This window comes from Euprymna scolopes, chromosome 26, assembly GCF_053919585.1.
Source record: "Euprymna scolopes isolate OS-2025 chromosome 26, ASM5391958v1, whole genome shotgun sequence".
Classification (NCBI taxonomy): Eukaryota; Metazoa; Mollusca; class Cephalopoda; order Sepiida; family Sepiolidae; genus Euprymna; species Euprymna scolopes.
In genome coordinates, this window is record NC_136507.1 from 26,488,810 (window position 1) to 26,512,447 (window position 23,638).

The following is a 23,638-nucleotide window of genomic DNA, read 5'->3' on the forward strand; positions in this document are numbered from 1 at the left end:
TTTAAAATCCTATTTGACTCCTAGAAATTCGGACAAACTCCTTCTCAAATCTCTGACACAAAATTCTTTAAAATCTTTTGACTTTCTCTGATTTTAAGAATCTGATTATTAATAGATGTGCTTGTTATTTTTTTTTGGGGGGGGGGGTTAATCTGAAGAGACGCCTTTCCAATTTTGATCGGGTGAGGGGGGAGACTCTCCATTAAGTATGGATAGTCAGAAGTGTTATAAAGTTCTGGTTGGATTTAGAATGTTATTTAAACATTTACAGACCTTGTAACAAAAATGTCTTTTAAAAGGAGTTTAGATAAAACATCTTTATTTGAAAAAATATATTCATTTAAACAAAAATAAACATTATAAAATTACCTTTTTTTATCAAAAATCTTTTTTTTAAATCAAATATTATTAAAAATGTATTTTACTTTTACAAACATAAAATAAATATCATAAAAATATCTTTTTCATCAACAAAATCTTTCTTTTTCAACATCAATCATTAATAATCTTTTCAACATCAATCATTAATAATCTTTTCAACATCAATCATTAATAATTTTTTCAACATCAATCATTAATAATTTTTTCAACATCAATCATTAATAATTTTTTCAACATCAATCATTAATAATTTTTTCAACATCAATCACTAATAATTTTTTCAACATTAATCATTAATAATTTTTTCAACATTAATCATTAATAATTTTTTCAACATCAATCATTAATAATTTTTTCAACATTAATCATTAATAATTATTTCAACATTAATCATTAATAATTTTTTCAACATCAGTCATTAATAATTTTTTCAACATGAATCATTAATAATTTTTAAACATTAATCATTAATAATTTTTTAACATTAATCATTAATAATTATTTCAACATTAATCATTAATAATTTTTTCAACATCAATCATTAATAATTTTTTCAACATCAATCATTAATAATTTTTTCAACATCAATCATTAATAATTTTTAAACATTAATCATTAATAATTTTTTAATCATTAATAATTTTTTCAATATGAATCATTAATAATTTTTTCAACATGAATCATTAATAATTTTTTCAACATCAATCATTAATAATTTTTTAATCATTAATAATTTTTTCAACATCAATCATTAATAATTTTTTCAACATGAATCATTAATAATTTTTTCAACATCAATCATTAATAATTTTTTCAACATCAATCATTAATAATTTTTTCAACATTAATCATTAATAATTTTTTCAAAATTAATCATTAATAATTTTTTCAATTTAAAAAAAAACTTTAAGACAATTACAATGAAAATAAAGAAAAATCACTCATTGTAAGGTAAGTCTCATGAATAAATATTTTATAGGCGAATTTATTTGAAGTACTTAGGGGAATTAATAAAGCAAATAGCAAGTAAGACAACCCCCACCTTTCAATAATGGGACGTTTTCTTTTTTTTTCTTTCTATACTGATTTATACATTTTCTCTTTTTTTATATTCCAATTTTAGATGATTTCTTTCTCATTTCCTTTTGCCTTAACTTTATCAATCAGACATTGTTTTATATGAATACGAATATTAGTGTAAATAGTTTTTATTTTTATTTTTGATAGAAGGTCTACATTCATACCTAAACAGACAACTTTTCTGTGATCTTTTGTGTTGCAGGGCTCCAAGATTTATGGCAAACGAAACTTGATGTATATTCCAATATTAGGTTGGATTTGGTATCTCACAGAGAGCGTTTTCTTAAAGAGAAATTGGAGCCAAGATCAAAAAACCCTCATCCATGATGTACGGCAGCTGTCGGAGTTCCCTGAAAATTATTGGGTGACCGTGAGTTGTTTTGGTTTTATCTTTTTTATTTTTTGTTGCGATTTCAGTTTCAGCGGTGGGATTGTAAAAAATTTGAACGGAACCCTTTATATAGTTCACGTTTCATCAGTTGTGAATGGACAGTGGTCCTAAGTAATTTGTATTTGTATTTTTTGGTCATTCACACTGAGGATTAAACCCTCAACCTTCAGAAGAATATCACTTTAGAATTGGATTTTTTTTAAAGTACTTTAACCACTGAGTCATGGGTTCTGTTCAAAATTCAATCCAGATTCCCACATTTCAGAGAAACATTCATGAGTTTGAGAAGATATGCCTGAAGAAGGTCAGAGGTTACGTTGTGAAAATGACACTCAAGATGAGAATAGTAGTCCAAAGAATCCAAATAATATAAATAACCAGTCCTCATCTCAAAAATTCAGAAACCTAACAATGTATTTCATTAAAAAAAAAATTTTATGGTTTCATGTCAGTCAAATAATTTACTCAGCTGAAGTGCATATTTTACCCAGACCATATTTCGTACGGTAAACTACACTCTATGTCTGACTTAACCATCGAGTCACAGTAATGCATTTCCAACAGTCCATTTTGTCTGTAGATACCACCAGAAGTTTACAAGAATAAAACCAATACACAGAAACTTTTTTTTTTAATTAACATTGTCATATTCGTGTTAATGTCTGTTTTAGATATTGGCATGTGTTGGACAGCTTTTAGAAATTGACTTTCAAACCAACTATTATTAGTTCATCTGTGCAGTACATGTCACTGAGCTGGACGCAGTCTAGATCATGGCCACTCACAGAAACTGGACATCCAGGAGTGTGATGCACTGCTTATTTCACCCAAACAGTTTGTCCTGTGACAACAGAAGCTGCAGTCAGATTGGCAATATGAACATGTGTGGAATGCTGATCTATAGATCCAGCACCAGTTCACTGGGAGAAAGGAAAATTGGAGGTGAGCAGCAATTGGCAACGGTTGGGCATGGATATTATACACTACAGTGTTTACCATTTCCTAAATATCATGGATTGTGGCCCGTTGCGGTTTTCAGTATGGAGGCAATTAGCACAGCAGGACTTGGCAACTATAATTCACCAACTGGAAGTGGTCTTTTTTTTAAAGTGGCCCACCTTGCAAAGTACTGACTGCTAACAACACAACTTTCCGTAGCAAAGAATTCAAGACTTTTGCAGATGAATAGGATGTGAACGAGATTTCGCTGTGCATTCCCAGCTGGGCATGGCATAGCAATGTCATATATTGGTACGAGGTTCAGATGAAAGGAATTGATGTTATGCCACCAGTAGCAGGCCCCGAGCACACCAAATTAGAGACTGTGTGGGTGAAGGCACCAGAGAGTCATTGTACCATGAGATTTGGCCAGGGTCGGGTAACCATGATAATTAGTCCATAGTTCATCTTGGTGGATGTAATGCTCCAACATGTGAAAGACCTGCGCCCCCAATACAGTGTACTCTCATCAAAAGATTCTAACAGCACAACATATTTGAAGAGCAGGTTGGAAAGTCTTATACCTGATGAGTAAACAGACTTTGAAGATGGTCATGAGGCGGGAGTAGACAACACACACACTCCTGATGAAATCCATGGTTCTAGACAAGCCCTACAATTGTGAAGCAGCACCTTGCAAAGACAACCACTGCTGGGACGCAGCTGTGTGATCATGAGGTCAGGGAGGAGTGTTACAATGGTCCTGGAAACAAGAGTCCAAGGGTGGCGTGTGTGTGTGCGTATTATGAAAAACCACTGACACTCAAACTCGAAACCCGACCAATAAAAAGCCGACATATGCAAAATAAAACGTGGTTGAATTTGGGTGTATAAAAAAGACGGTATATCTTTCATTGGTGGGAACATTTTTTTTTTTTTTTTGGTCACGCAGAATCGTTTGAACGTACGGTTAATTTGCATGTCACTGGGAAGAAAGGAATACCGATTGTCTTTTTTTAAGTGTGCCAAAAACATTGCAAGCAGAAGAAAAACTTTTTCCCTTTCTTTTTTTCTTTTTTTTCTTTTTTTTTTCACAAACATTTAATGGTATTAGGTAGTTCAAAGGAAAACTTTAATTTCAACACTTCACTGATCATTTCGGCAATAACGGACTTATCTATGTTATAGTTCGGGCAGCAGGTGTTATGTAGCAGGATGTTTGTGTGTGTGTATATATATATTTTAGAGGAATTAGACCTGGAGGCTAAAGAGCACTGATTAATGTACTAGTAAATGCATTAATAATATGAAAAGAAAACAATGCTCATTGTACTGTAGATATATAATAAGCTCAATAGGTATAGATATACTAGAACTATTTTAATATCAAGTAAAACGATTCATAATTTTTAATTAAAAATCAGTTTCAAAAGGAAAACAAACAAAATCCAATAAATTGTACGATCGTTTCAGAAACGATGTTCATTTTAGTTAAATTTACAGTAAATATTGACAATTATTTGACAAAAGTTTTTTCCTTTAAAAGCAAAGCTTCCTCATCAGCAAAAATAGAGGCAGTTAAAGACCCCAAAATAAAACTAGTATTTTAGTCGTGTGTAAGGCAGATATTCCCTTTTTATCTCCATTATAAAATCTGTTTCAATTTGAGTCAGTCTACTTTTTTCGCATGCTGTTATATTTTGTCTTCTACTTAAAATATATATATATATATATATAATTATTTTTTTACTATAATAATTAAATACCTACAGACACTAGTGTTTCATCCTTTCGGGATTCTTCAGTGCAGGGTGTCACGATTAATACCAGTCGAACGATTCGAACCCCGCGACACGAGACATCTCTGGCTCGATTAGCGGAGGCCGTATCCATTCGGCTACCATTAATCATGTGAAATAGCGTTGAATTTTAAACATTTTAATTTAAATGTTCATTACGTCAGACAGACAGTGATCAAATCGTTATATGATGATCTACGCATAAGAGCTAAATTGATCGACTTTTTAATTCAACAGAAAGTGCTCAACGATAAGAAACGAATTTCTTAAAGGGGCTGTCATAATTATTTTTTTACTATAATAATTAAATACCTACAGACACTAGTGTTTCATCCTTTCGGGATTCTTCAGTGCAGGGTGTCACGATTACTACCAGTCGAACGATTCGAACCCCGCGACACGAGACATTTATGTTCCAAATATCAAGTTTTCTCAGTTGGTCATTTATTACTTTTGAAAAGATAATCATTACCATATCGCTTCGTATTGCGACTAACAAGTCTGCAAAATTGTGTTATTGCTGCATATTTCGTACTCAACAGAAACTTAAAAAAAAACACCATTTTAGACAACCCTAGGATACATTTTTCTCAGGTTGCGATGTCGAATGCAATATTTTTTTCTGGTCCTTGGTTACGGTATTTGCCCTGCCTTATGGTGTTATTTATGTTATTTGATTATATATATGTGTATTATATACTGTACTGTATTTTGTTACTAATTTTTTATGCTGTATCCTGGGATTCTGCTCTGTGTGTGTATATATATATATATATATATATAATGTGTGTGTGTGTGTTTGCATAAACGTTCATATTTATACCGGCTGTATTGACTCTATTGTGTTGTCTCGTGTGGATATGGAATTAGAATCATATGTACGAAGTACCTTCAATAATTTTTAGACTTTTTTTGTACAGGCATTTAAAATTGTCGTAGACTCTTGAAAATTCACTATGTTATTGCTATACATCTTCTGAGATGACTGACCAATTTTTATGATTTAAGTTCAAATGAACAGCTACAGCAGGAATTGGAATACACCCTACTAAAGCCGGATTTTCACAGCTGGTGAATTTCAAAAATTCAATCTGGACATGAAGACAATTTAGAAGAACGATATGCAATAAAATTCGGTTTTAAACTTGGAAAAAATGCCATAGAAACGTATGGAATACTTCAGACTGCTTTTGGACCATCTTCATGAATCGAGCATCAGTTTTTGAGTGGCATAGGAAGTCTGTGAGGGATGATGAGAGGTGTGAGAGGAGTAAAGAAGTCAGAACTCTAGAGTTGATTGGCCAAATTAAGAATTTCATTACTAAGAACCGTCATGTGTCCACAGAGAGACAATAAGTGCGCAGTTTGATGTCAGTGTGGGAACTGTACACACAATTATTCACAAGGAACTGAAGATGTAAAAGATGTACTTGAATGCACCAGTCCACAACTCCATCGTTGTCACAGACTATTTGACCAAGATTGGCATCAAGACAGTTCCTCACCCTCCCTATTGTCCAGACCTTGCTCCCTGTGACTTTTGATTATTTCCTAAGCTCGAAGAAAACCTTAGAGGCTGTTGTTACGAGACAATTGAAGAGATAAAAGAGGCTGAGACGAGTGTCATTGACATGCTCACACAAGAGGACTTCCATGGACCCTTCCAGAATTTGTTGGAACGGTACAACAAATGCATTGCAGCCGGAGGAGATTACTTCAAAGGGGGCTAGAGTTTCATGTGTGTACTATCAATAAAAGTGCCCACTTGAAAACTGGTGGCATCAAATGTAAGCATTCAGAATATCTGGAAAAATTAGACCATCTTCAAGTGGAAGTACTTATCAGGAGGCTCTGATGGTTTAGGCACGCACTTCATTATTCATCAATTGATCTGATTCGCAAGGTTATAGCACTGGGATGGCATAATGAGAATACTGGTGAACTGAGACCATAGCTTGCAACAGTCAAAACTGGCTTGGAAGCAATAATGGTCCTCGGGTCTTGGTAGGCAATGATGGAATTGCAAATGGCTGAAGTATGCTGAACAGCCAGCAGCTGCCAGACTTGGATGGACTGCCTGGACCCATGATGTGGTGAATTTACCCAGAGCCGGCTCACCCCAATCTGGGCGAATGCCATCACAAGTGCAAATAAGAATCATCCAGCTTATATGGCGCTCTAAATTAATAACCATTTGTAACCCGGAAATTGACAGTTTGTATTATTTTCTTTGTTGCATATTTAAAAACTACAGTACATTACACCCCTTGAACCTTATAAAGGTACAGGGTTTGTATAGATTTTCACTGCCTATTTTCAAGGACTTTTCAAGGTTTTTCAAGGTCGTCCTCTGACAAAATTCAAGTTTTCAAAACAAATTTGATATATAAACAATGAGTCAAAAATCCTAATAATTGGCATCAGGAAAGTAATTTTCATTTACATACGTCGAGAATAATATTTACATTCCCTGACCCATTTATATTTGGCCAAACAAACGTGATTAAATGTTATTCACCCCATTCCATGTGGTGTTCTTTTTATTTTTAAATTTTAAATTTCTGGTATTGTGGGCACAAGAGTTACATTCCTTTATGACAAAACTACCTGATGTTAGTATATGGAAAACATCAGGTAGTTTTGTGATAAAGGGACATAACACATGTAGCAATTTCAGAACAATGTATTTCAATTTTATTTATTCCCCAACAGTACTGACGTGCAGAAGTTCAAGTGTAACGTGAACCGACATCTTGCTGCCAAAATCCCTACATAGTACCCCAGTAGTTGTTGCCCCTGATAGTAGCCCCCTACATCAAAGTGGCAATTTACCTTGTTTGGGGTGAAAATGTAACAAAAAAAAAAAAAAATTTTTCAATATTTAAAAAATATTTTAATGGTATTTTTATTAATGCTTAAAAATATAATTTAATAGTATTCATTTCGAGTTTATTTTTAATATTGCAATACAAATTTTTATTGGACATAAAGAATACGATTTTCAAGGCTGGTCCATATTTTTAAGGATTTTTCAAGGTTAATCAGACCTTTTCAAGGCAAAAGTCGAAATTCAAGAACTTTTCAAATTTCTGCAAACCCTGTAATACATTTTTGTTAATCACTAGTAGGCTGCCTGGCATTGCTCGGCCATAAAATATGTTTAAATATGATATTTTGATTGATGCATGTTTCGAATTTATTATTATATTATATTGGACCCAATATATAGTAACGATTTTAAAAGTTAAAAAAAAGAATGACTCGTGTGCCACCACCAAGAATTGAAACCAAAACGTTTAGCTTACAATTTACTTTTTCCTTTGATATTAATGACTGTACTATGAAGACATGTTTATTGCAAAGCTAAAAATTAAAACATGAACCAATAGCTATTACGTTATGCATGCATATTTGTAATGCCGTCGTTTGACCTTCACCTGGCAAATTTAATTAAAATTTTTTTTTTTTACTTTTGCACCAATTTTCCCCGTCTAAAACACAAATATAAAGTTTTGCATGAGTTCGATTACCCTATATATGAAGTTTCATGTTTGTAGACCAAAAACTGATGGAGGAGTTTGGTAGGCAAAATATTTTAAACAAATTTATATACGCATGGATAAATATCTATAGAAAGAATTTGGTGTTTACTATAACCTTTTTACGCAAATATTACGTAAGTATAAATCATGTAGAATATCTGCATGAATATAATTACACGTAATAGTTTGCTAAAGATGATCATCCCATAAGAAAACCGAAAAAACTAACAGGAATTAATTAAAATGAATGTTTTCAAGAATATGCAATTAGATAGATTTATTGCAGATGAATGTAATTCCACGTCCATATATAACAAAGGTGTATTTTCTTTTTAAATAAACAGAAAAAAGGTTCGCCTTTTTTCTTCTTGGCGTTCGGCCCAAGATCTTTTTTCTGTTATCAAAGTGTAGTATCTGTTCCAGCAGATACTGCAGTCCAAGACCATATGTGGGGCAACCCCACATGTCAGACCATTGCTTTTGAGCAATCAGTTTTGGTGAATGTAGGGGAAACCCTTCATACCAATTGTCACTATCCAGTTCCCTCTCGAGGGAACTGGTACCCCCTCCCCTCACTGTCCACATTAAAAAACGGCCTTGTGCCTTATTTGTTCAGTGAGGAAGCAAATAAATAACTAAATAAATAGAAAAAAAGGGGTTTTTAATATGAATATATATAATATACACACACAAAAATTTTTTTATAGGAGTTTAGATATTACTATGTTTGTTTTGATTTTTACTGGCCTCCAAAGCTATAAGACTAGTAGTGATGTATTTGAAACATACACCACCACAACACCAACCTGTCTCTGGCTAGGTCTTGATTCAAACTACGTAAGCTCAAATGTGATAGATTTTCTATGAAAATCATTTCATTAATTGAGTCAAGACTTATTGGCTGCATACTCTTCCTGACACCAACCTAGTGATGTGATGGAGATTATTACTTTTACTGATCCATCATCTCTAGGTGAATGTCTACCAAGGCTAAAAGCACATGCACAAATGAATTTTATTTATAACTAGCAAGGTTATCCAGCGTTGCCCCGGAGCTATAAAGAATCAAATTAGGAAAAGTTTAAAACTGTGTAATTATATTAAAACTTCTACCATTTTCCTAATCTTTCTCTCTGTTTCTCTTCCTCACCCCTCTTTCACCTCTCCTGTATATAACAGACTAACCTGGGTGTCTGACGTTGACTAGGTGTTTGGAGGTGTGTATTGAGCAAAAAAAAAAGTGGTAGTAGGCAGACAGGCTTGAACCCGTTCTGCGAAGGAGGAAAAGAATGTTAAAAAAAAAAAGTGACGTCTTTGCCGTTGCACGCATATCCAAACTGGAAGTGGCGTAGGTTTAAATTGAAGCTAGTCAATCGAAAATATCGGCAAAAAAAGAACAACAACCCCTCTCTGTTGAAAAGTGCCCAGTTGAGAGTGAAAGAATTAGTGTTTTCAGCCAATTTTTCGATATTTGTCGTCCGAGGGGCTGACTTCAAAACAATACTGATCTCGTGAAAATCTGTTACTTCTGTCAAAAGTTTTAGGCAGACATACGTACATACATTTAAACAGACAGGTGAGATTTATATTATAGATAACATTGGACATGGCTGTAAAATCGACCCTCCCCCCATCACGACCTGGTCCAGTCGACATACAAAGAAGATATAATTTTGTTTTTAGATATTATACATCCAAAACTACGCTGATTAAGAAAATATAAACTTTATGGATGTTTGGTTAGTAGTTTTGGACTTTTAACTGAACATACAGACATACACGCATGCAACTTGAATGCCTACAGAGAGAATTAAATGCCTACTAGACACTATTCTTGACTGTGTAAGGTCTCTCTATGCAGAGGTTTGTCAGGACAACCTGGCATGAAGATACTTTTCGCCACAAGTAAACCCTGACAGAATATTCATAATCATATAGTATTCACGGCTTGAATAAGATCTTTTTCATATGGCTAAGCTACGCTGGCTTTTACCAGGAATGGTGCACCTTCTCCAAGTGATGTTGCCATAAGTAAAAACACAAGTCTGGATACTCAATCAGACCAGATGAATTCTTGCCCCGAATCCAGTAAGACCAAGAGACCACAAGAAAGATTTACTATAACATATTTAAATGATCAATGGGGGGAGAGGAAAATTATGTTCTCGACTTCTTTACTCGGATGTAAATGAGAACGTTAATGGAATATTCGAATATCTATGTTTCTCATATAGAGATCGAGTATTAGTACCAGGAAGGGGGCCCCCGTTGATTTCTGCAAAATTTGACGGAAGTAAAATGAAACAAAAGTGAGAAACCATCAATTTGGTATGAAACACTTATTCTAAGTCAGTGGGCTATTGTTGTATTGTTGGTATCATAAAAGAGGTACCGTTGTATGATCGTGTAAATGTTGCCGTCTATTTGTGATATATTCATATTTAATTGTTTATATTCAGTTGTGTGTGTGTGGTACATGTATTTTGGACATACCTTAACTTCATGCATCGTTGATCTTGTCCACCTGGAATTCATCTTGTTCTTGTAGGGGAGACTGGAAACCTGTTTTGGATGAATATTCATTCACTCCAAGACGATGATTGGTTTTATATAGTTTTTATTCACCTTACAGGTGTCGATCGCAGAAGAATGGAAAGTGAATATCTTTGCTTGCGTGGGTACTTCAAGGTCTTATTTTCACACACATCAGCGTCCCCCCTCCAGTGAAGGGGAGGGGACGACCTGTTAAGCCGTCTGCTCTTCTTTACGTCGAAAACCCAACTCCTGACTCCAGCTAACCTGATCACATGACTCACACGCAGATCCGATCAGCTGGCCCTCACTTCCAGTAAAACGTGGTTTTTTTTTTTTGTTTTTTTTTAATTACATTATCACCCCAAACAAGGCAAATTGCCACTTTGGTGTAGGGGGCTACTATCAGGGGCAACAACTACTGGGGTACTATGTAGGGATTTGGGCAGCAAGGTGTCGGTTCACGTTACACTTGAACTTCTGCACGTCAGTACTGTTGGGGAAGCAGGGACCTGGAATGGAATTTCAGAGTCTAGCGGTTCTTGGGAAGAAACTATTGGAGTAAAAAGATCTTTTACATAAGTCGTGGGGGCACAAGTGATTGCAGTTCGTCAGAGCATTCACCATTAAAATACTTGTAGAAAAGGCAGAGGGATGCAACATTTCGTCGATGGGACAGAGGCTGAAACTTAGATGCCAGTTCAGGGCCTATCAGGTTTGCGACTCTCTTTTGAACCTTGTCAAGGAGCGAGAGACTAGTAGCAGATGCACCAGCCCAGATGTGGCAGCAATACTCCATACATGGGCGAATGGTGGCCTTATAGAGGTACAGGATACTTTCGGGTGTTAGTAGTTTTCTAGCACGGTAAAGAGAGCCCACCTTTCTACAATATGATTTACCATATTCTTTTTCTTGTGTTCGATCTATTTCCTAACACTATATCTTTTGCCCGTTTTTAACTTTTGCTTAAAAGCCTAGTAAATTATTTAAATCATGCACAAACATAGAGTATCCCAGCTATCAATATTCACATAGGCAACCGGATTATTTTCTTTGTTTACTTCTCTCGGGTGGATAAATTCAGTTACCTTGGATATTGGTGTACATCTACAGGATGACCGTGGTGTGATATAAGATTGTAGGATCGTGTATAGCTTGAAGTAAACAAGCATTTATCAAACTTGACTGTATTACCATCACGTTTAAGACTAGACAATGCATTCTTAAGGTGTATGTTTGGTTTGTCCTGTAATATGGTTGTGAAAACTGGACTATCTACTTCAAAATGCAGAAACGTATTAATATCTCTGCTTCATCATTATTTTTATGGCAAGTGCTCATCTGAGCGCCAATCTAAGGTCCCTCCTCGCCAAACTTACACGAGAAACACTCGTCTAGTTGAGAACACTATCAATAATTTCCCCCACTCCTTATCTGCGCCTAAATCTAAACATAGATTCCATGAAACAAGCTACTTTTTTAGAACTGCACGCCTGTGGAACTGTCTTCAGTTTGCCTGCTTACCTGCTGACTACAATATGGCCGTCTTTAAGTCCAATGTAAACAAGTTCTTGATGAGCCGTTCCCCTTAAGTAATCCAATTTACCAAATTTATACTTCTGACGATTACTATGATATTGTCCTTTTGACCACTGTACACTCTTAAACCCTTATCCTCGAGTGGCCTCTAGGCCTTGATAAGTGGTGATTCTCTTGTAAAAAAAAAAAAAAAAAAAAAATAGCACCAAAATTTGGTTTGTGAGACAAATGTTAGGGGTCGTTTGGAAAGATCATATTTCTTATGAGGAAATATGGACTAGATTTGGATGCACTAAAGAAATGCTGATGGAGACTATCATGAAAAGACAAATGGTGTTCGTAGATCATATTTACCGTCAAAGAGGCATAGAACATCTGGTATTGACGAGTGGAATGCCAGGATCGAAAAAGGAAGGTTGACCAATACGCACTTTGATGGACAACTTGATTGATTGGATAGAATTATTGTCAAAACTTGAACTGTTTCGGGCTATGGATAGCTGCCCGCATTGGAGAGCAGTGATCACCAATGCTGTTAAACAACATAGCTGATGATGATGACTTCTCTTCATCAACAACTGGCAAGATGTTTGCTCTTAATATCAACAGCAGTAATTCTTATGATAGTAGGTCCAAAAACAAGGGATAAATCGTTTCTTTTTTTTCTCTTCCCTCTCTTTTTTTCCATCCCCCCCCCACTATATTATGTTCTCCCTTTTCTGTGTTATCCTGTGCATTTTACTCTTTTCTCTTTTTTCTCTTTTTCTTTTCTCATCTCGCCATCCTTTTTCTCCTTTTTTTCTTTCTTTTCCCTTTCTGTTTTGTCCTTTTCTTTTTCACCTCCTCCCATGCCCATGATAACATTTCACCATATTATTTCTATCCCCGACCAGATCCTGCTCTTCTGCGAAGGCACTCGATTCACAGAAGAAAAACACAAGATCAGCATGGACGTCGCTGACCAGAAAGGCCTTCCCCGACTTCGGCATCACCTACTCCCAAGAACAAAGGGCTTTGTGTTGTCTCTACAAGCAATGAAAGGCAAAAGTAAGTACAAAAATCAAAACTAATTCCATTTTAAAATAATATTTGTTCATTCCGTCAAAAGGTCAACCTTTTTATTCCAGTCGGCTATTTTTAAAAAGTTATTAATTTAAAAAAAAAATAAAACCGATTTATTTATTTATTTATTTATTTGCAAACTGTTATCCTCATCTTCATAGATGTTGTTTCACCACATTTCGGCCAACTATTCCTCTGGCCTTCATCAGGTGGTTAATTGCGATGGGACAGAAATGCTGAGTCTCTTAACTGTATCCTCTGCAATTACTGCCTTCCATAGTTGTTGTTATCTCACCACGTTTTGGCCAACTAATCTTCTGGCCTGCTTTGGGTAGGATTGAAACTGCTATCTTCAGACAATCCTCACCTGAAACCGTAGAGATTCAACACTTCTATCCACTGTGCCATAGGCCTCCAGGTGAGCATTGTCTGAAGGTAACGGTTTCCTGGCCTGCTTTGGATAGGATCAGACCACGACATGTTTTACTAGAAACATAATAAGAGAATGTAAGTGTTGTATAATAAGGGGACAGGCTGTGAAGAAATCGGAGAGGCAAGCCAAGAACGTGATATGAGGGTCACGTTTCAACCATGACAATATGGAATGTTGCACGAGCGTCACCTGAGCTAGTAACACACATTTGGAACGCGGTGTTGTTTCAAGGCCAAAACAAACAAAAGGAAATTGGCCTACAATCGAAAATAATAGCATCAACAAATATTTTATGACCAGATCGGAATGCAGCTGACATTCGTAGCTGGGCTAGAGAAACGTGACCGATATCAATATAAACAAAGATGTTTTGGTTTTTAAAAAAGAGTAGCGGCCGACGCAGTGAGAATCAAGTCTGTCATCTGTCAACACCCCCCGCCACGCCACCTATCTCTAACAACATCTCTCTCCTCGCTAGTGGAGTCAAAGTGTAAAGAAAGATTGTTGAAAATAAACTCGAATTCTTTTGTAAACAGTCGAGTCTTTTAGTTGTTATTCAAAATATACACTCGTCGGTAAACTTGTCCGGCGACCATTTTGTCCACGTAGTTATATAGACTGAGTGCACACAAGGCAACAGTAAGCAGTGATTATTTTAAGTTTCTATGTCAATTAGGGTTGTCTGCCCTTGTTCACTGATTCGTTGAACGGTTCTTTTTTCGCCCACATCGAAACAGTAACATTTGATTTTCTTGAAAAAAAAAATTACTTGATCAAATTATGTGATTTTTTGGAATATTTCATCTTCGTCTCGTGACTGATACGTTCATCATCCAGACATTTCTGTATTTTCTTTAATTTTAATTACTGCCGTAAGTGCCAATCTGAATAAGTACCCCCAAAAAGTTACACATATTCCAACAGTGACTGATCACAATTATTTATAAATTTTGAAGCATATATTTTCGTATGAAAACTTTAAATTTAGAAATTTTGATGTTGTTCTCAAAATTCATACTTTCTAAAAAAATATTAATTTTCCCAAAACAAAAAATCAAAAAAACAAAAAAATCAATTTTTATAGTCATAATTTTCTTAATTTTAATTTAATAGCCAAATGGCATTTTATAAGATTCTCTTAAATTTAACGTTAACCATCGTTATTCACATTTTTTCCTTAACCACTGCTGTGATTTGATTATTTGCATTAATTTCCAGGTCAGAGTTCTCCTTCTTTAAGAGCGCTGACTTGAGACTCCCCCACGTTTCGACCTTGTGTCACATCAGGCAGCGGAGCAAGCAAATAAATATCCCTCTTGATTTCTATTTAAAATAAGAACGAAATTATCTCCCTTGCTTCTGTCTCGCGTAAAAGCCTTCAAAGGGAGATAACCGCTTTCATTTTGTCGTTAATGCTAAGGGAGATAACCGTTTCCTTTTTTCTTCAATCCGAAGGGAGATAACCGTTTTAAATTTTTTTTTTTTTTTTTTTTTTTTTTCTGTTATCAGTTCCCGTGATTTATGATTGTACAGTGGCTTTTCGCAAAGATGCTGCTGAGCCAACTCTTATGAATATTTTAAATGGACGAACCTGCCGAGCGGAAATGCATGTAAGGTAAGCTTAATTGTCAATTCGGAAGATTGACTCATTGTTATAAAGGGAGGTAGCTATTTGATGAGGGATTGGAACGATTTTTTCAACTACTTTATTTAATGTAACAAGTTGTATAACTATAATAACAAAATAATGTTAAAGTGCAGTGATATTGTAATTTTTCTTAAAAAACATTTGAGTAATTTTAAGCTTTTTTTTCAACCACGTTAGTAAAATAGTTATTTCCCTTAGAACAATAGATTAAGCTTCCAGATTGCCGCTTAACTCAAAAAATTTCTTTGATTTAGTTTGGCTATTTGTAAAATTTGGAGCATTAATACGCATCTAAACATAGTCAGTACCTATTTAATCACTCCATCCTCTCTATAGCCACAAAAGGCAAGGTTAGGACACACTCGACAGAATACAAAACTAAGGAAGCAGGCCCTTCAAGAGCTTAGTATGATGTACCTATCAGAACAACAGAAATATGTTCAAGAACAAATAGATCGGATTCAGAATGCTGCAAATAACAAACAATCATATCTGACTTGGCAAGTAGTAAATGAGATATCTGGGTGCAAACGACCTTCCAAAGCTTAGTTAAAGTCAAACACTCCGGAAAATGCATGTTTGACATGGAAAGCATATTTTGAAAAGCTACTCGGAAACAAACCAGAAGTAACAGACCAACCAATTCAGCCGATTGTTGTACAGGAACTCGATATTGAGAAGGGTGATATTACAATGGAGGAACTTCTAAATGTACTAAAGAAGACCAAGAATCGTAAAGCGGCAAGGTTTAGATAACACCTTCTGAAGTATGGAAGACAGGTGGTTTCAATGGCATTCTTCTTGATTCATGCAATTCTGTATATAAACAAAAAGTTATTCATATATGGAGGGAAGGATGAATACTTCCCTTCCCCAATAAGGGTGACCTAAGCATACCAAGCAACTACAGAAAAATAACACTCACTCCAATTGCAGCAAAAATCTACAATGCCATTCTCCTCAACCGTATCCAACCAAAGATCAAAGAAGTGCTCAGGAAGAACCAGAATGGATTTAGAAAGAATCGCTATACTACTAGTCAAATACATACTGTCAGAAGACTAATTGAAGAAGTCAAAGCCAAAAACATTGAGGCAGTCATGCTCTTTGTAGATTTCTCCAAAGCATTCGACTCCGTACATACAGGATAAAAATGGCCAGCATATTAAAAGCATCTGGCATTACAAATGAAGTCATTAATGCTATTATGATGTTATATGAGCACACTCGAGCAATGGTTAGGTCACCAGATGGGGGCACTGAATATTTTGACATCCACACCAGGGTTCTACAAGGAGATACTCTTGCCTCTTTTCATTGTCTGTCTTGACTTTGTATTTCGCACCTCTGTTGATATACACAACACGCTAGGCTTCACCCAGAAACAGACGTCATCAATTATCACACATAACTGATGCAGATTACGCAGACGATATTGCTTTGTTCGCGAACAACACTGCTGATGCACAAATGCTGTTACGCAAGCTAGAAAAGTCCGCAGATGACATTGGTCTCCACATTAATGCGGATAAGACAAAGTTTATGACTTTCAATGTGAAAGAAAAGATCAGGACACTGAAAGAAGTTGCTGAGTTTACGTATCTGGGCTGCAACATAGTTTCCACAGAGATATCGAAATTCACATCTCAAAAGCATGGGCCGCATTCGATGGGCTGCACTCAGTATGGACTTCAAGGCTAACTGACCAACTGAAAAAGCAGTTCTTCAGGCAGTGGTAGTGTCCTTGTTTACAGTGCTACAGGCTAGAAAGAAAACTAGATGGCACATACACCCGTATGCTATGAACAGTATTACATATATCTTGGCAAAATCATCCCACAAAGTAGCAACTGCCATATCTAATACCATCAGGGAAAGACACCTACAATTTGCTGGTCACTGTCTGAGGAGCAAGCATAAATTGGTGAGTGATGTATTGCTATGGACTCCACGACACAAACGCGCAAGCAAAGGACGACCTAGATCCACGTATATCCAGCAAATAGCACATGACACCAACTGTGAACTTGAAGATCTCAAGCAGCTGATGGAAGACAGGAAACTCTGGAGAGGAAGAGTCACATTGGTCAGGCAAGGAGCCTGTCCTGATGAGGACACAAGGTCAGTTTCTGTTTAATGTTAGGCACAAGGAAGATGAAGTGAAAGTTCTTTTCATATGTGGTAGCAAGACGAGTTCTTGCTGCGAATGCTTTATACATTCTTACAGTGTTTCTTTTTAAGTACAATTTTGTTATTTATTAAACTTAATGTAAATATTTTTTACAAACTCTTTTCTAAATACAATTAGATCGTTAAATAAAATACTATATTTTATAAAAAAAAAATAGAAAAAATATTTTGGATTATTTTGATTTTTACGACTGCTGTTCTTATCTTTAGTATTTTTGCTGATTTAAAACTTCTTCAGGTTTATCTTGTTGAACTCTGGAATTCTAGTGTCAAACTCGGGAAATTTGTGAAGAATTATTTATGTCAGCCAAATTCCGTCAACCATGGATGTTACATTGGCTGAAAAATTGGGAAAATAACATCCAAGATGAGAACATTAGTTCGAATAATTCAAATTATCAATCCTTATCTAAAAAAATATCTGAAAGATGAGAAGCAATGTGTTACCGTGATTTTACTTGCTATCTCTCTTTTTCTTTCCCTCTTTATCTTTCTCTCTTTCTCTTCATCTTTCTCTCTCTCTTCATCTCAATTTTATATTTTTCCCTCTTAATCTGTCTCTCTTTGTCCCGCCCTTATCTCTTTTTTTCCTTCCTTCATCTTTCTCTCTTTCCCTCTCTCCAACGCTCTCTCTCTCTTTCTCTTGCTTCATCTCTCCCTCTTTCCCTTCATCTCTCTCTCTTTCTCCCTCCCATCATCTCTCTCTCTTTCTCCCTCCCATCATCTCTCTCTCTTTCTCCCTCCCATCATCTCTCTCTCTTTCTCCCTCCCTTCATCTCTCTCTCTTTCTCCCTCCCTTCATCTCTCTCTCTTTCTCCCTCCCTTCATCTCTCTCTCTTTTTCCCTCCCTTCATCTCTCTCTCTTTTTCTCTCCCTTCATCTCTCTCTTCTTCCCTCCATTCATCTCTACCTCTCTTCCTTCATCTCTCTCCCTTTTCCTCTTTTCATCTCTCTCTTCCTCCCTTCACCTCTCTCTCTCTATCTCTCTTTCCCTACTTTTATCTCTCTCTCACTTTACCTTCTTTTCATCTCTCTTTCTCTCTCTCCCTTCATCTCTCTCTTTTCCTTCCCTCTATCTCTCTCTCTTTCCCACCTTTCATCGTTCTCCTCGTCCCTCCTTTCATCTCTCTGATATGTTTTATCCATATTTTTTTTCCATCTTTTATCTAATTATCTACTATTGTTTATTTTTCCACCTCCCCGAAAGACGAATCCCTGTAAAGGATATACCCTATGAAGATGAAGAAGCATGTTCTACCTGGCTTCACAATCTCTACCAATACAAAGTAAGCTTTTTTTTCTTTGTTTTTTCTTCTTCTTTTCTTTTTTCTTCTTCTTTTTTTTTCTTTGTTTTTTCTTCTTCTTTTCTTTTTTCTTCTTCTTTTTTTTTCTTCTTTTTTTTTCTTTTTTTTTCTTTTTTTCTTTTTTTTCTTTTCTTTTCTTTTTTTTCTTTTTTCTTTTCTTTTTCTTTTCTTTTTTTCTTTTTCTTTTCTTTTTTTTCTTTTCTTTTTTTCTTCTTTTTTTTTTCATTTGTGCAGATTCTGGGCGTGTGATGATAGAGATTTACACTCACCATATCCGAAATTAATTTAATTTAATTCATTTACAATAGATCAATAGCACACACCCAGAGTTGCAGTGTTTTGTAGGCATATATATATATATATATATATATATATAGTATTGGTAGTAATTATTTGTTTGTTCAAAACAAAATATATAAGCATGTCCACCAAAAGAGTGCTCAATGTTTAGACAGAGCCAAGATAAGTGAATTTAGTTTACAAACAAATGGCTACACATAAGCATACATGTTTCAGCGAAAACCCAGTACGAGAATCGCTTCGTCAGGCCAAGGACATCTCAAGGACATATATATATATATATTTTGTTTATAGAAAGTTTTTAGATGAGACAAGTCATTGGTACCGTCGGTTTCAAATCCGATAATTAGGACCGTTTTAGATACTCATATTAAGCTCTTGTCAGCTAATACTCATCAGATGAGGCAAGGGTTGCACAATTTCTAACCACACCTCTCCTGAATTGGCACCGTTTGATTCCAGTGGCAAGGAGAAGACCAGGACGATTGGAAACAATGTCGAGATAAGCGGAGAGCACATACAGCACCTGAAAGTCCCAAATGGTCACCCGTTTAGTAATGACCAGGTTTAATGTTGCTTAACTTTGGTGATCCAGCAGGAACCGGTGTGTTAACGTGATTATGCCGTTTATTGGTTTTATATATTCGGATATATACTCAAGAGTCAAAACAATGAAAAGAATATGCTGTTGTCATAGCCCTAGTTATCACCTTCTTTTCTCTTTTTTAATAAATAGGATCTTGATTGAATAATTTATAATCTAGAAACCATGACACACGTACGTATGTACACATGTATGTTTAAGCTGCTACAGTATTAATACATACATTTTATTTTTGTTTTGTTTTTCAGGACAAAATATTTCATGATTTTACCATCAAAGGCCGTTTTGAAGGTCTGCAGAAACATAAGGTCCCTCGGCGATATTGGGATTTAAGTATTTGGATTGGCTGGGTCATTATTTTGTGTACGCCTTTATTTCTTTACACGATGAAAATTATCCGGGAAGGTTCGCATTTATCAAACCTCTTTTTGCTTATCGCCATCATTTCATGTGAGTAAAACTCATTTTCTTTAAATGAATCCGCCAAAATTGTTTGCTATCATCAATTATGCATGCTAGAAAAATTGCGTAAAACATAGGTTTGATCTGTACTCTTGTATATTTTAATTTTTTTTTTTTACAAGCAGGCCATCCGGTGTTGCCTGGTCGTAAAATATGCTTAAATATGATATTTTAATTTATACAGATTTCATATTTATTATTATAGAGCCAATTCTATATCAATTATTATATTGTACCCAATATATAGTAGTGATTTCAAAATTATTTGGATTCATCGAGCTACTGTTCTCACCTTGAGTGTTATCTCGGACTGATGACAAGAATACCTGGACATCTATAAATATAAAAACGAAAATGTGTGTGTGTATGTATGTTTGTTTGTATGTATGTGTGTTTGTATGTCTCGCAAAAACTTTCCACACGGGTCACGGGTTTTTGCCAGATTGGTATCATTTTAAACTTCCAACCTTCGTCCGACCAATATCGAAAAATTAGCCAAAAAACGTTAATTTCTTCACCCTGAAATCAGCAGTTTTCTACAGGGATGGTTGTCAGCAAAAACCGTCCTCTCATGACGAGTTCGGTTCTACGCATGCGCAAATGACGTCGTAACCTGATTTAGTTTAAAGATTAAAAAAAAACGATCTAATTTCATAGGCATCGTCTTAGCTCAGTTGCTTAGAGTGTGGCCTCATTATCTAAAGGTTTTGGGTTCGAATCGAGGTGTGAGATGTCTTTTTTTTTTTTGATTTTTAAAAATTTTAATATTTTTCACATGTTTTCAGATTTTCTAACGTTCGTTTTTCTGTTTTTTTTACTTCGCTTATTCTTATGTTTTCATTAACACCCCCCACCCTGCCCAAGAACACCCACCCAAAAACACTTGGACAACACCGGATACCCCCTGCTAGTATCCTATAAGAAAGAATTTAAAGAGGTTAAATCTTGTCAAATAAAGAAATTGAAAAATCTAAAAGCTAAGGATGTAAGGCTACATGTCCACCATCTAGAATATAAATCTCACCTGTCTGTTTAAATGTATGTATGTATGTATGTATGTATGTATGTTTGTATATCTGCCTAAAACTTTTGACAGTGATTGGTATCATTTAGAAGCTCAATGTCTCGGACGACAAATATCGAAAAATTGGCCAAAACATTAACTCTCTCACAACCACAAGGTAACTTTTATATAATAGTATCTATCAATCTGTCTATCTATCATTTACTTGAAATGAAAATCAGTTTGTATATACCAATCGTAATATATTAAACAATTTATCTCTAATGTAGATCTCATCTGTCTGTTTAAATGTATGGATGTTTGTATGTCTGCCTAAAACTTTCAACAGAGGTGACGGATTTTCATGAGATTGGTATCGTTTTGAAGCTTAACCCTTCGGATGACAAATATAAAAAAATTGGCTAAAAACAATGATTTACTTACCCTCAACTGGGCACTTTTCTACAAGGAGGTGTCGCATTTTTTGCCGATATTTTCGAAAGTCATCCACTCTTTTCAGTTGACTAGATTTAATTTAAACTTTTGCCACTTCAGCAGACAAAGGCAATGCTACAGTGTTAATGGATAGAGCAGAATATTCCAAGAATCTGGAAGCTACTATAAAGTAGAAAAGAATCCAACTTTGAAACCAAAAAGGAAGCTGTCACAGATGCTCAGTGAAAATAACACCCAAGATGAGAACAATAGTCCCGAGTTTGACAGAAACATTCTTGAGTTCGACAAGATACACCTGAAGAAGGTCGGAGGTTACATTGATCGAAGCATTGTGAAAATAACACCCAAGATGAGAACAATAGTCCGAAGAATTTAAATAATACAAATAACCAATCCTTATCTCAAAAATTAAAAAAACGTGATTTCAAAAGTTGAAAAAAAAAAAAAGAACAACTTGGTGCCATTGGCTAGAATCAGAACTAAAACGTTTAGCTCTCCAGCGTTATTCGCTTCCACATGACCAATAGACAGATGAATCTCAAAACTTAAAAAATTAACGCAATTTAACATAAAATGTATATTTGCACATGTATAGAGGAGCACTTTTAACCATAACCCTAACCTGCCTAGTTCTAATTTTCCAATTTTTGAACTCTGCTATTTTTACCGTCTAAATACCAAATCAGGTCAGAATTCCCTATATATCAAGTTTCAAGTCTGTTGACTAAAAATTGATAGAGTAGTTTAGTAGAGACAATTCTGCACACAGAGACAAGGTCATATATATATATATATATATCTATATATATATATATATATCTATCTATTCGAGCATTGTTAAATACAATGGAGATATTTTGTTTTATGGTTCTTTTTTATTTTTTCAATTTTCCGTATAATCTTTTTTATATCAAAATCGAAAATGTTAATGAAAGTTCTATAGTTGTCACGAGCATTTTCGATTCAACTGTGAATCATCTTCAGGTGGAATTCATGGAGTTGATGAGATGGAAGTGAATAGGAGCGAAAAGGGAAAGCAGAAAAGTAAAAAGTAAAATGCATAAGAAATTGCATCGAGCGATAGGAGATTTAAAAGTATATAAAAGGCCATTAAAAGTTGGTTAAAAACCAATTAAAAAAATCTTAGTTTTAAAATCAATGAATCAATCGGCAAATATTAACAAGGCGCATCATTTAGACACTACGCCATTTTAATTTATAATGGGCCGTTTATACCTACCAGTTCGCTTTGTCTAGATCAAACACATAGACACAAAACAAGTTGTGTGCAGTAGCACACACAAACATGGAGTGGACCATGTGCAAACATCACATAACTTCGATACGCATGCATTTCCTGTGACCTCTGACATAGCCTTCTGTTTCCCTTGACTTTTCTCTCTTTTTTGCTTGGCACCAAGCAGGGCACACATAAACATGTGCGCACCATAAACATGCACTTTTATTTGTATAAACATTGTTACCTTTAAGATGCTTACATGTAGAGCTAATACAATATGAACAATCCAAGACTGTTATAATTAAGCTGTATATCGCGCGTGTAAAATATAACCTATAACCTCTATTTGTGCACACTTCCACAGAGGTCAACACGTACAAGCCACTGTCACACGTCCTTATGTGACTACAAAATTATTGCACCAATGTATGAACTTCACTTTGTTTTGTTTTAAATAAATAATATATATATATATATATATATATATATATATATATATATATATATATATATATACTGGTATAATGGTTTTCCTTATTACTAAGTTGTGAACATGCTTTATATGGCCTCACAACAAATGCATCGTTGCTCTTCTCAAATGCGCATTTATATATAATTATATATATATATATATATATGAGAGAGAGATTTATGGAAATTGCTCTAGGCAAGGCATGAATGCCAGCAGTAGTCACCCTAGACAGGTTGAACAGGCTTCTCCTGGAGGAGGAA

The 23,638-nt window shown here is 35.1% G+C and overlaps 1 protein-coding gene across 3 annotated transcripts in view; it reads left to right on the plus strand.

The window, feature by feature from the left end:
* The window catches only part of LOC145247952 (1-acyl-sn-glycerol-3-phosphate acyltransferase delta-like), a 160,060-nt gene that overhangs the window by 123,826 nt on the left and 12,596 nt on the right, over nt 1-23,638 (plus strand). For all 3 annotated transcript variants that reach the window (XM_080109598.1, XM_080109597.1, XM_080109599.1), the window contains exons 4-8: nt 1,664-1,831; nt 13,098-13,251; nt 15,209-15,314; nt 18,745-18,823; nt 19,994-20,195. In XM_080109598.1, the coding sequence (XP_079965724.1) occupies nt 1,664-1,831; nt 13,098-13,251; nt 15,209-15,314; nt 18,745-18,823; nt 19,994-20,195 (709 nt within the window). The remainder of the gene's footprint in view (nt 1-1,663; nt 1,832-13,097; nt 13,252-15,208; nt 15,315-18,744; nt 18,824-19,993; nt 20,196-23,638) is intronic.